The sequence below is a fragment of the Larimichthys crocea genome, chromosome XV (assembly GCF_000972845.2).
Source record: "Larimichthys crocea isolate SSNF chromosome XV, L_crocea_2.0, whole genome shotgun sequence".
Taxonomy (NCBI): domain Eukaryota; kingdom Metazoa; phylum Chordata; class Actinopteri; family Sciaenidae; genus Larimichthys; species Larimichthys crocea.
In genome coordinates, this window is record NC_040025.1 from 12,162,616 (window position 1) to 12,176,181 (window position 13,566).

A 13,566-nucleotide genomic window follows, 5' to 3' on the forward strand; every position below is an offset into this window, starting at 1 on the left:
TCAATCAGGCACAGCAACATGTGGTTGCAAAAACTGTTTTCATCTATTCTCCTCCCCCTCCTCTTCGTCCTCCTCCTCCTCCTCCCTACGGATGCTGGAGTTGGAGGGCTTTGAGAGACAGAGAGACAGAGAGAGAGAGTGAGCGAGAGAGAGGTCCAGTCTTTTCCAATAAACACCACCCCTCCCTCCCATCAGATCCGCATTCAAAGCATCAGCACCACCCACTCACTCCAGCCCTCCTTGACACCGATGACAACAGGAGCCATTCAGGTATAATAGCTGGGGATCAGAGTAAATGACATGTAGTGTGACACCAGGAGAATTTTTTTTTAAAAAAGACAACAAAGCTTGGAGGAATAGACGGGTGAATGGGTGGAAAGGTGGGTGGAGGGAGCACTACATGCTCCCCCTCCTCGTATCACCTCTAAGCTCTCTCCTCCTCCCTCCGGTGTGAGCTCTTAATGTTTTTAATCCACTGTCTCTGTGTTTTCTGATCACTCGGTTTGATCCATCTGCTACCATGACGATTAATATGTGTTTATAAAGTCATGGTAGTCGTAAAAATGTAGATTAGGTGTGTGTGTGTGTGTGTGTGTGTGTGTGTGTGTGTGTGTGTGCAGACATTGGCTGTGTGAGTATGAATGTATGTGTGTGAGTGTGTGGGTAGATTGGCTGGAACTCAACATCCGCCTCCAAATTGAATCAACCTGCAGCCAATAAAACTCTGTGCACCCCCTCCTCTCTCCTCCAGCACCCTCGCTGTCTATCTGTTTCTCACTGACACACACACACACACACACACACACACACACACACAATTAGGATGCTTCCTGGGCTCCTTCCTCTCGAGGGGTTTTGTGGTTGGAGACCCAGAACATGCTGGGGAGACTACACCACCCATCTGACCGGGGGGAACGCCTCCAGATCCTTCAGGAGGAGCTGGAATGTGTTTCTGGGGAGAAGGACGCCTGGAAAGTCCTTAAGACCTGTTGCCACCATGACCCGACCCCAGATAAGAGGATGGATGGACGGATGTTGAGGGCTGCAATTTAAGATAACTTTGATTATCAATTATTGTAGATTATTTTCTGATAACTGCCCTAAAATGTGTTAAATGTATCCATCTAGTATCTATAACGCTTATCCTCATCAGGGTCACTGGGGGGCTGCAGCCTATCCCAGCTGACTACACCCTGCAGAAGTCGCCAGTTCATCACATAATGACAAACACATTTACATTCACACCTACGAGCAATTTAGAGTCACCAATGAACCTGTTAAGTGCATGTCTTTGGACTGTGGAAACCAGTACCTGCAGGAACCCACGCGGGGAGAACATGCAAACTCCACACAAACCTTCTTGCTTTTGAGGCAACAGTGCTAACCACTGCTCCACCGTGCCGCCCTGTGCTGAAGCCCAGGGTCATAAAATCACTCCAACTAACAGTCAAAGACCCAAATAGTTTCATCTTTCTGCTCATGTAAGACAAATAAAACAATCAAATCCTCAAATAAGAGAAGCTGGAAAAAGTAACAATGTTCAGTATTTTTTATTAGAAATGATTGTCTCACCAATTAGTTGACTAATCATCACAGAAATAATATAAAAGCTCTGTTCTCGTTGTCAAGCCACTGAGTTTACCTGCTGTTAGTCAGAAAGAATATTCATGTGAAGTTATTTTTTATCAGCAGAAAGACTCAAAAACATTCAGCAGCTTCAGCTCCTCAAATGTGAGAATTCATTTAAAGTAAATTGAATATGTTTATGTTTTGGACTGTTGTTGAAGAAGTCACATTGGACCATGGAGGACATTTTATAGACAAAACAATTAATCAGTTAATTAAAAAAAAAGAAGAGGAAAAAAAGGGTTATCTCGTTATCTCAACATTTGTTATTTAAAAAAAAACAAACATATAATAAGTAAATAAATAAATACTCTATTTTCAATGTGCAAATAGTTTACAATGTGCAATATTCCATCCAATAATGTGCAATATATATATGTAACACAGCATATAGCACCATATCTATTGTAGGCAAATGTACATACTCCTCCGGACTGTGCACCCTACTTCCTTTTTCTTTGCCTATGTTTATGTTTATATTTTTTCCACTATTGCACTGTTATTAGAGTTGGCTTTTAATCTCATTGTATATGTGTATAGTGACGATAAAAGGCATTCTATTCTATTCTATTTCAACAAAAGAACATAAATAACTCGAGATCTCGAGAAAACAAATACAATTAACCTGTTGGATACTTATTAAGCAAAACATACAAACAATGCTTTACAGACATTTATTATCACTTTAGTTTGACTACAAGTACTTGGGTGTGCACCTGGATAACAGACTGGACTGGAGATCAACACTGAGGCTCTGAAGAACCTCAGGTCCTTTAATGCGTGCAGCAAGATGCTGCAGATGTTTTACCAGTGTGTTGTTGCAAGTGCAATCTTCTTGCAGACATCTGCTGAGAGAACCAGTGACACAAAAACACTGAACAAACTGATCAAGGCTGGCTCTGTGATGCAGGGGGACAGCTCTGGAGCCCCTGCAGCTGGTTGTGGGGGAAAAAAAGGATGCTCCACAAACTTCTCAGCATCATGGACAATAACTCTCATCCACTAAAACAGAGCAGTTTCAGTCGGGGACTCTTGCAGCTCCACTGTGAAAAGGACCGCTACAGGAAGTCCATAACTCTGTATAATGACTCCCCTCTGTGCAGAGAGAGGAGACTCATTCTGTAACAGCTGATCTGATCGATGGACATAATAATGGATGCATAATTGCACTCTCCCTATTTAAGGTTTTCAGAATGCACATTTGCACAAGTTATTGCACAATAGTTCATATGTATATTTCTCTTATGTATATGTTTATATGTAGAACCGTCTATCTATCTATCTATCTATCTATCTATCTATCTATCTATCTATCTATCTATCTATCTATCTATCTATCTATCTATCTATCTGTTATGGAATTTTCTATCCTTAGGTCACACAAGGTCACGTGTGGGCCTTGAGGTCCTCGTCAGTATTAATTGTTTGGCTTTGTTGTTTGTTATCTTGGGGTTTAAAGTCGATCCACCAGTATGAATTGGACAGAATGTGAGACCGACTCAGGCACTTCTGATGAACTTTGAGAGTGTCTCTAATTCTCTTTGATCAAGCATCAATAAATAATACAGCAATCTATCAAACACATGAGATGACAGGGAAATGTTTAAATGTATAAAACATCTCAACATCACAGCAACATAACTGCGTTATATTTTCATCACTTCGACATTAGTTTGTGTGTTTTAGGCGTTGAAACGTGTCATCGTGTCGGCCCGTGCTGGCTCTGCTGGTGATGGGTGTGTCAGCAGGTTCACTATACAAACAAGGTGGGAACACTACGCTGCCTTCAGGCACTGCTGGAAAAACTGGTGAATACAAAACGTGTCATGCATTTAACTGTTTATTTTTCGTTCTCAAAACAAACAAATAAGAGCTATTTAATTTCACAGTCGCACAGATAAGATAGTAGAGCTGTAAAGCAAATGAAATACTTCAACTTAGTGGTTTATTTCTTTATTTTTGTCGCTTCTGTTGCGCTAGTTCTTAAAACGTCGATATTCCTTGTGCGCCATGAAGGCGTCATGAGTCGTGTGCTCCCGGCAGGCTTCATCGTTTCACGCTGACATCAAACTTTGGATAAAAGTTTGTCTCGTCGGTGAAAAAAAATACATTTAAAAAAATAATAATTAATGTTTAAAAATGTCCAGAGACTCGTGGGCGGCTGCTGTGGACGTTCAAGAAGCGACAACTCCGCTCGTGCAGGTCGGTTTGTTTGAATTTAAATTTAAATTTAAAAAAAAAAAAGGTGAGCACGAGCGGCGGCCGTTACATCCCCAACCGTCGTCACCCGTTAGCAGGTGGAGCTAATTAATGCTAAATAATGATTTGTTTGTTTGTTTGTTTGTTTGTTTAAATCCGAGCCAGTTGGACTTCACCAAGAAGGTGGAGCGACTCCGACCACCACGAACCATGAGAGGAGACATTAACGGTAACTTTTAATTTACTTTAATTTAACCGTTATGTCGCAGTGGGTCATTTGTTGTTGTCCTCCACCTGTGCACAGGGAACGTGGTGCCGGAGGAGGACAGAGCCGAAAATGGAGGCTGGAGAAGCGGGGAAGCGGACAGAGTGGACCTGGCCGAACAGTCCCTGCTGAACAAGCTGATCCGACACTCTCTGGTGCGGAACAGGAACCAGGTGGAGGTCCTGCAGAGGGACCCCACCTCTCCTCTGTACTCTGTGAAGACGTTTGAGGAGCTCAGGCTGTGAGTTAAAAACACTGACTTCACTCTAATGTTTTTTTGTTAAGCCTCCTTTAATTAGATTAGATTTATTCATCCCAACATGGGGTAATGTATTTGTTACAGCAGCGAGAAAAGTGTAGCATACACTACAGAATTAGACAAAAAAGTAGAAAAGGCAAAAACCACAATAAACAGACAGAAATATCTATAACCTACAACAATAAACAGACAGAAATATCTATAACCTACAACAATAAACACGAAAAACAGTCAACCTTCAAAACAGACAAGTACTGAGGATAAAAGTGGCATGATATATAAAGAGTATTGTAATGTAAAGTGACCATAGTGTAAGAAATATTGCAAAAAAAGTGACCATGATACAAATAATAATATTACTGCAAGAGTAGTGACCATAACATAAGTAATATTACAAAAGTAAGTGACCATGGTATAAATAATAACTGCAAGGTATAAATGAAATAAAAAAGAAAGAGACATGAATAGGACACGACAACATTTAACAACTTCAACTTTGTTAAGCCTCCTTTAATTAGATTAGATTAGATTTATTCATCCCAACATGGGGTAATGTATTTGTTACAGCAGCAAGAAAAGTGTAGCATACACTACAGAATTAGAAAAAAAAGTAGAAAAGGCAAAAACAACAATAAACAGACAGAAATATCTATAACCTACAACAATAAACAGACAGAAATATCTATAACCTACAACAATAAACAGACAGAAATATCTATAACCTACAACAATAAACAGACAGAAATATCTATAACCTGCACAATAAACACGAAAAACAGTCAACCTTCAAAACAGACTGAGGATAAAAGTGGCATGATATATATAAAGTATTGTAATGTAAAGTGACCATAACATAAATAATATTACAAAAGTAAGTGACCATGGTATAAATAATAACTGCAAGGTATAAATGAAATAAAATAGAAAAAAATTGCAATGAGACATGAACAGGACACGACAACATTTAACAACTTTAACACTTTGTTGTTGTTGTTGTTGTTGTTTTGGCTTGGTGATCTTCAGGAAACCTGAGCTGCTGAGGGGCGTCTACAACATGGGCTTCAACAGACCATCCAGGATCCAGGAGAACGCTCTGCCCATGATGTTGGCACAGCCGTGAGTTCATCAGTCAACCAGAAATAAGATGAAGAAAGACACACACACACACCAAACAATCTAAAAACAAAACAAAAAAAAGTTAAGATGGGGAATTTATGGGAATTAATCCAATCCACTTGGCAAACACAGGGTTTCTAAAGTGCTGCACAACAAAACACAATAAATAAACAATAGAAACACAATAAAAACATAAAGTATACAATCAAAAGATAAAATAACAATAAAATAAATAAAAAGCACTACCTGCACAAGATAAAATAATAATAAGTAAATAAAAATATGCATGTATGCACATAGAATCAACACTCTGCATGGTGTTAAAAGCCAATGAGAAGAGGTGGGTTTAAGAAGGGTTTTAAAATGAGGCAGAGAGGAGACTGGAAATTAACTGGAAACTGGGGTAAACAAACCGTATCATATCCAAACATAAATATAAACTAAAATACAAAATAATACAAGTTTGAATTTTTATTGAACAATAATATCTAGTCCACGAGCTCAAATGTAGCAGAATGACAGATTTTCATGCATGAGAAGATTATCAAATCAAATTAAGTTTGTTTGTATAGCCCTTTACAATAGCCAAACGGTACCCAAAGTGCTTTACAACAAAGCCGTAAAACAATACATAACAAATAAATACACTGAAAAGTGCTGCAGCGCTGCGGGGTACTAAAAGCCTTCCAGAAATACATAGAAAGGAGCAGACAGACAGAGTACACCTGAGGAACAGTACTGCCCTAGTCAGGATTGAAACGCCAATCTAAAGTTGAGCTTTGTTTAAAAAGGCTGAGATCAGTAGTGGTGCGAATGTCAGCGGGCAGTTTGTTCCACAGTCTGGGAGCAGCGACGGCAAAACAACGATCGCTCTTTAAATCTCGACCTAGGGACCTCTAACAGAAGCTGACCCGAAGAGCGCCGGGCTCTGCCACAACTGCGAAAAGTTAAAATCTCTGACAAGTAAGAGGGGGCCGAGCCATTAATGGCGTTAAAAGCAAACAACAGAAGTTTAAAATCAATTCTGAAACGGACTGGGAGCCAGTGGAGTGACGACAGCACGGGGGGAATGTGTTCACGTCTGGACGTGCTTGTTAAACTGACTGAGGCCAGCGTAGAGGGCGTTGCAGTAGTCCAGTCTGGAACTGATAGAAGCGTAGATTGCCCTCTTGAGATCCTGCCGACTGAGAAAAGACTTTGCGAAGAGACGGAGCTCGAGAGAAAAAAAAATAAGCTAAAATACATTTTTCCTAACTATATTTTAAGTTCCCTGTTAAGGGCCAACCTTCAGTTTTTATAAATTTCCGTTATTTCCCATGGACGGTTTCCAACTTTGTTTTATTAAACTAACGATCCAAAAAATTATGAAACTGAGAAAAGCAAAAAATCATCACAACTGATGAGCTGGAACCTGCAAATGTTTGAAGTTTATAATCTAATAACTACGTATTTTTACTTAAGACTCATAGATCATCTAAATTCTTGACAAACAGTGCTCTGGTGATCAGTTAAATGTGGGAATTGTTTTTGAGAGCAGTTTGGATGCTTGTTTGTGCCTGTTGTGGCACATTTAACTCACTAAAACATACATGCATGCTGCTTTACAGACATTTATTACCATAATAATAAGAAAATAAGTACATGTATCTTGTCCTTTTGATTTATTGTCAAAAACTCTCTGCAGTAGTTATAAAAATATCAGTTTTATTGTGATTTATTCACGTTTTTATGTGTTATCTTTGTTTCCAGACCTCAGAATCTGATCGCCCAGTCGCAGTCTGGCACGGGTAAAACTGCTGCTTTCTCGCTGGCCATGCTCAGCCATGTAAACCCAGCCAACAAGTGGACTCAGGTAAGCAGGACATGTAATCTGTGGAGCCAGTCGGCGTCAACATCGAGCTGTAGAAGCTGAAATAAACTCACCGTTCTAACCTGTGTGGTTCTCTCAGTGCCTTTGCATCTCGCCAACGTACGAGCTCGCTCTGCAGATCGGTCAAGTAATCGAACAGATGGGGAAGTTTTGTCCTGATGTGAAGCTGGCGTACGGCATCCGTGGCAACAGACGTAAGAATGACCATAATTGAGCCCTCGCTCAGCTCTGCGCTCCAGTCACAGTTCACCTTGGTCAGAACCTCGGCCCACGTTCTCTTTTCCTGAATGTCTGCTCTCTCTTCAGTGGAGCGAGGCGTGAAGCTGCAGGAGCAGATCGTCATCGGGACGCCGGGCACCGTCCTCGACTGGTGCACCAAGTACAAACTCATCGACCCCAAGAAGATCACCATGTTTGTGCTGGACGAGGCCGACGTGATGATCGCCACACAGGGTCACCGCGACCAGAGCATACGCATCCACAGGTGCGTTCACTTCAGAGAAGTCTTCAGGTAATAATGATCCCGTCAGTCACTGAGCTTCTCTTTCCCTCGCATCGATGCAGACAGCTGACGAAAGACTGTCAGATGCTCCTCTTCTCCGCAACCTTTGAGGACTCGGTGTGGAGGTTTGCGGAGCAGGTGGTTTCCGATCCAAACATCATCAGACTGAAGCGCGAAGAGGAGACGCTGGACACCATCAAGCAGTTCTACGTGGTCTGTAAGGGGAAGGAGGACAAGTTCACAGCGCTCTGTAATCTTTACGGCAGCCTGACCATCGCTCAGGCGATGATCTTCTGCCGCGTAAGTCAGCTGATTTAACACCACCACCGAGTGCACACTTGACTCATAGACTCCAATTACAGGGCTAGAAAACAACACTGCTGTGTGGGCTCTACTGCTTTTACCTCCCTCAAGAAGAGTTAGGAATGAAGTTCTCTAGCTGCTGCTACAACTTGTAGCTTTTGCCACTTACAGCCTGAGTTAGTAGGAAGAGGCAGAGTTAGGTAGTTTCGTTCTTGGTAGACATGATGTCCAGATACAGATTACACCTGCTGCATCAGGATGCAGTTTGAGCATCTCAGTTTAGCTGATACTTTCTCTTCAGACTCGTAAGATGGCTGCTTGGCTGACTGCAAACCTGTCCATCGAGGGCCACCAGGTGGCGTTGCTGAGCGGGGAAATGACGGTGGAGCAGAGAGCCGCCGTCATCGAACGCTTCAGGAACGGCAAAGAGAAAGTGCTCATCACCACAAACGTGTGCTCACGAGGTGAGGCGAGTCGACAACGTTAACGCGTCTTCACGTCGGGAGGCGAGGGGGTCTCAAACCTTCGGATGTGTCTGTCGGTTACAGGTATCGACGTGGAACAGGTGTCACTTGTGGTGAACTTTGACCTCCCGGTGGACCTGGACGGGAACGCCGACAATGAGACGTACCTTCACCGGATCGGCCGCACAGGACGCTTCGGCAGGCGAGGGTTCGCCGTGAATATGGTGGACAGCGAACACAGCATGGATATCGTCCACCAGATCGAGATGCACTTCAGTACGTTACCGTTTCTTTTGACGTGAAACGGAAAACAGACGAATCCTAACGTGACTTTTTTTTCTTTTTTTTTTGTCCTCCACAGATCGGAAGATCACCAAACTCGACACCAGCAATCTGGAAGAACTGGAGAGACTGATGAGCTGAACGCTGACGCAGTTAGACGTGTTACCTCGAATTTAACTTGAGTTCTTTCAAGGGTTTATTGTTTACAGAGAAGAGACGCATGCTGACGTCGAGTATGCAAACCTATTTCACGGCCAAAGTTTAATTTGACGTGTCCGACTTTCACTGAAGTCACCTTGAAGCCTTAATGCCGTCTCCTTAGAGACGTTAAACCAACCACCAGCATTTAAAGCCAGGTGGCGATAACACAGTTGATGCTTTGCAGTGTTGAGTTTTTGATTATTATGCAGGTAGACGTTTGCACGATTTGATCAAGGGTTGAGTTCAGCTCAAATATCCTCGACTTGAAGTGACTTGAAGTGTTACACGCCCGTTTGAGCTGCTAGCTAATGTTTACTTCCTTTATAGTTTGGTGTTACAGCAGACTGGAGCTGTTGCTCAGTTTTTGTGTGAATAATTGAATAAATAAATATTGTTGCATGCGGTTGCAGTTGAAATGCTGTTTTGATTTTTGTTTTGTTTTTTGCACGACAGTTTTAGCGTCTCAGAGGACGGGTAGCTTTAGCCTGTAACCTTCTCGTGTTCTGCACTTTAACATGTGATTGTTTGAATAAATCTTCCAGAGTGAGCAAGAGTCGCATGTCCTGATTTATTTTGAAAGATTTGATCCGTCATACTTAATCAGCTGCACGTGGCTCTGTTCTTGTAAACCTTGGTTTGCTCTGACTCGGAAAGAAACACACCAGTGTAACGATGATTTTTATCATTTACAGCTTTGCTTTTCCTGCTGCGACGTCTTTTTATTATTAATTATCTATACTACTAACACACACGAGTCTGTAACATTTATTGGCAGAGAGTCCATAACCACCTGAAAATGAAGAGCCCTTAAACACTTTACACCGACCGGCCACTTCATTAGGAACACCTGTACAAATCAATGTGATCCAACACAACACTACTCTGTTAATTATTCAGGTCGTAGTGGTTGAACAGCATCATATTGAAAGGTGTTTCTAATATTGATCAGGTTGCCTTCCTTTGGAGGTGTTTAGGGCACGTCCAACTTGGAGGACAGACCTAGAACTCACTGGAGTGGCCATAATATTAGAAACACCTTTCAATATAATGCGGTCATCACAGGATGTCAGTACATCGTACACACCGGATCTTTAAAACAGTCACAACATTTACACATTTTAAAAGCAGGACAGTCGTTACAGTATGAAAGTATTTATTAACCTCTGTGTACCTGTAATAAAAGTCTTAATTTGGCATCTAAGATCATAAAAAGAAAAAGAAAACAAAGGATGTGGAAATTACCAACAAACATAAACTAAAAACTCTTTATTGTCAGCAACATCTCTGATTATGAAATCTAACGGCTCTTAATGAGTTCATGTCCTGTTAATTTGTGAAACATACAACATGCGTGTCATTTTAAACCCTCGCAGGTCAGCTGTGGGTATATAAAGCAATCTGTGCAACAAAACAAGTCTCCAGCTTGATTAATTAATGCATGAATTATTCTGAATTTGTCAATAAAAGTTACAAAAAAACAAGCTTGCGTCCACGTAAAGATCCTCTGCATTCAGTTACTTTGTTGAATTTACACAATGATTTGAGTGTGATTGAGTTTTTCAACCAAAAAGTTAATAAATGAGTAAAATCCACTTAAGTTTATCTGCTGGACAAATGTCTACTGCTTTGCTATAAAGGGAAGCGCATGTGCTGGAGGTCTTATGTTGCATGTTGGCCCATGTACACGTCTTAAACTTTAGATTTAGGCCTCCTGACTTTGACTTTGACTTGCACAGTGAAGCTCAAACCTCCAAGCTTAATGTAGAGGGACTTGATGATCATCTACACTCAGTCGTAGTCCACGACAGCGTCACTCTGTGAGATGCACAGCACCGATCTGTTCAAGATGCCACACTGGGCCAACGTCATGTCCATGTCTGTGAAGCTCCTGCGGGGCACGTCCATGGTCTCGATGGAGGTGACTCCATACAGGGCTCCATACCTGAGCTCAGCGCTGGCTCTCACCGTCAGCAGAGTGTCCGAGGGGTCAAAGTGCTGCTGAAACCTCCGTCCACATGGAGCTCGGATGGCTAACAGCAAACTGCCAGGGGCCCCAGCTTCTTTGGTGGTTGCTGGTCCCGGGTCAGGTGGTTTAGGCTGGTGCACATCAGGGCTCCTTGCAGGGACGTCTGGCTCTTCACACCTGTGCCTCTGCTGCAGGATAGCCTCATCAGACAGGCTGAGCTTGGACATGTGTTTGTCCAGACCTCTCCTCTCTATGGATGGAAGGACCTTGTACTTGTTTAAGGACTGTGGTGGAGCAGCAGGAGCGTGCTGCAGCATCTCCAGCACTTCATCCTGACACATGATGGGCTGAGACTGCGAGCGGAGGTTCCTGTCCGGCCTGCTGTGCACCACCACAGGTGAGTCTGGAGACTCAGGTGACCTCGGCATGCTGTCTGTGTCAGCTGGTTTGCTCACAGCGGGTCTGCTCCGTCCTTTGGAGGACTTTGGTCGTGTTAAATGCATCGATATGAAGCTTTTCTCCTGCATTGGAGTTCAGAAGTGAAGTTCTGCAGCTCTCTCTTCCACAAAAACAGCAAATAAAGTCACACAGGTGAAAAGTAGTGCACAGGTAAGAAGCTGTGTCACCTCATGAAGACCTGATTCGTTAGTTTACAGGTAAAAATGTTTAAATACCGTCTGATAGCGTCACCTTTGAGACCCTTTTCCTCCACAGCTCCAGCAGGAAGCACCTCTCTTTAAGCGTCAGCGGGGTTGCCATGACAGCCCGGTTGCCCTGACGACAGCACGTGGTTGGAGGCGGGGAGACCCCTGGTGGTGGAAGCGCGCAACCTGCACAGGTATGAGCACAAAAGCTCGACAGGTAAACATGAAACTATTTTATATTAATACCGGATGTTTGCATAAAATGTGACACGATTTTTCATTGTTTGTGGCATTGTGTGTATTGAGGAAATATTAGAGATAAAATTACATTTAGAGGCCAAAAATATTCCTATTGGGTATTTACCCAGCTAACATAATCGATTATTTTTAGATATAGGCCTGTTGTTGGCCAAAAGAGTCATTGCATTAGCTTGGAAAGAGGTGGATAGACCAAGGATAGGTAAATGGCTTTCTGAATTAACAACAACTCTGCCCTTAGAAAAGATTACGTATGCAATCAAAGGTAAACAACCCATTTTTGATAACATCTGGGGCCCCTTTAGAAATCTTCTTTCGAATAAAGACTTGTCTGGTTTGGTGGAAACACCTGGAGATGACCCATAAGTAGCCCTCTGCAGCTCATTTGGAAAAATGATTACTGTCTGGAGTAGATTGACCATTTTCTAATTTATGTGTAATGCACACTTGTGAATAGGATCAGTGTATGGTTGGTTTTGTATTTATTCTCCCCCATTAAATTTACTTATGTAATATTTGTATTATACTTTATTATGTATATAAGTTCCTTTTCTTCGTAAGTGATTTATATTTATTATTTGTGTTTGCCGTTTTGTTGTTATGTCTTGTTCGCGAATTGAAGATGGTTCTACACGCTTTGGGGCACAGTTCGAAGCCTCAGTAGTTATATGTATAATAATGTGTTATGTGTCTGAAAATTAATAAAGACATTGTTTTAAATATTCTTTAAAGTATCCATCTTTTGCTTTGATGACAGCCGTCTTGCACACCTGGAATGATTTTCAAGTTAACAGATGTGGCTCCACAAACGTTAATTTGTGGGATTGTGTTTCAGAGGCAGTCTTTGCATTCAGTAAATAGTATAAATCAACAATCAACAGGACCCTCAGATTAGAGATTAGATGTCACAAAGCAATTGAGTCCAAAAATCTCAGATTTGACTCATCAGACCAAAGTCCAGATTTCTTGGTCCAAGCAGTTCTCCTCTTCTTGTTGTTGTTGGTCTTTGACAGTCCTATGGAATCTAATGTGCTTTTAATTGTTGATTTCTGATGCTGTTAACTGTAATGATCTTGGTCTTCCTTTCTTGGGGCAGAGCCACTTTCATTGGAGCGTTTGATGGTCTTCGTGACTTTACTTGATGATACATTCAAAGTTCTTGGATATTTTCTGGACCTGCATGTCCTAAAAGTAATGATGGACCGTCATTTCTCTTCACTTAGTCGAGCAGTTCTTGCCATAACATGGATTAGAAACACTGTGTGCTAACTTTTACTCTTCTGAACAAAAAAACTGATGGTCTCAAACATACTTTGAAGAATCTAAAATATGAAACACATTTTGGTTTGTTTTGGTGTACAGAAGTTGAAACCAGTTGAGTCCATGCTGTGATGGATCTGTTTCCTGACTCTGGACGTGTATCAGACCTGAATGGAGGGCAGGTTTCCACCAGTGACTCCCTCTGCTGTCTGTTGTGGTCTCTTCATGTCCTGTTTGGTGATGGATGCCTGAATAATGTCGGTGTAGATCTGCACCAGCAGCTCCTTTAGGCAGGTTGATCCTCCTGATCTGCTGCATGAAGTCCATCCTGAGCCGGGTCTGTGATGTTCG

General features: G+C 42.0%; 2 protein-coding genes across 2 annotated transcripts; one reads left to right on the forward strand and one right to left on the reverse strand.

The window, feature by feature from the left end:
- Positions 1-3,629: 3,629 nt before the first annotated feature.
- ddx19a (DEAD-box helicase 19a) lies at positions 3,630-9,637 on the forward strand. Its single transcript, XM_010752322.3, has 11 exons — positions 3,630-3,828; positions 3,991-4,054; positions 4,130-4,331; positions 5,373-5,465; positions 7,215-7,317; positions 7,415-7,529; positions 7,642-7,819; positions 7,900-8,137; positions 8,442-8,604; positions 8,689-8,880; positions 8,966-9,637. Exons 1-11 carry the CDS (start codon positions 3,766-3,768, stop codon positions 9,025-9,027), a joined length of 1,473 nt encoding a protein of 490 aa, XP_010750624.1. The 5' UTR covers positions 3,630-3,765; the 3' UTR covers positions 9,028-9,637.
- Positions 9,638-9,732: 95 nt separating this feature from the next.
- ubxn10 (UBX domain protein 10) lies at positions 9,733-11,799 on the reverse strand. Its single transcript, XM_010752330.3, has 2 exons — positions 11,728-11,799; positions 9,733-11,612 (listed from the first exon to the last, which is right to left on the reverse strand). The coding sequence occupies exon 2, from the start codon at positions 11,578-11,580 to the stop codon at positions 10,876-10,878; it is 705 nt and encodes a 234-aa protein (XP_010750632.1). The 5' UTR covers positions 11,581-11,612; positions 11,728-11,799; the 3' UTR covers positions 9,733-10,875.
- Positions 11,800-13,566: the final 1,767 nt, after the last annotated feature.

Bases quoted from the DNA above. Each gene is read 5' to 3' on its own strand.
- ddx19a (XM_010752322.3), top strand. From the start codon at position 3,766: ATGTCCAGAGACTCGTGGGCGGCTGCTGTGGACGTTCAAGAAGCGACA. The intron at 4,055-4,129 runs GTAACTTTTAAT...ACCTGTGCACAG, and splicing joins CATGAGAGGAGACATTAACG to GGAACGTGGTGCCGGAGGAG. The intron at 7,820-7,899 runs GTGCGTTCACTT...GCATCGATGCAG, and splicing joins CAGAGCATACGCATCCACAG to ACAGCTGACGAAAGACTGTC.
- ubxn10 (XM_010752330.3), bottom strand. From the start codon at position 11,580: ATGCAGGAGAAAAGCTTCATATCGATGCATTTAACACGACCAAAGTCC.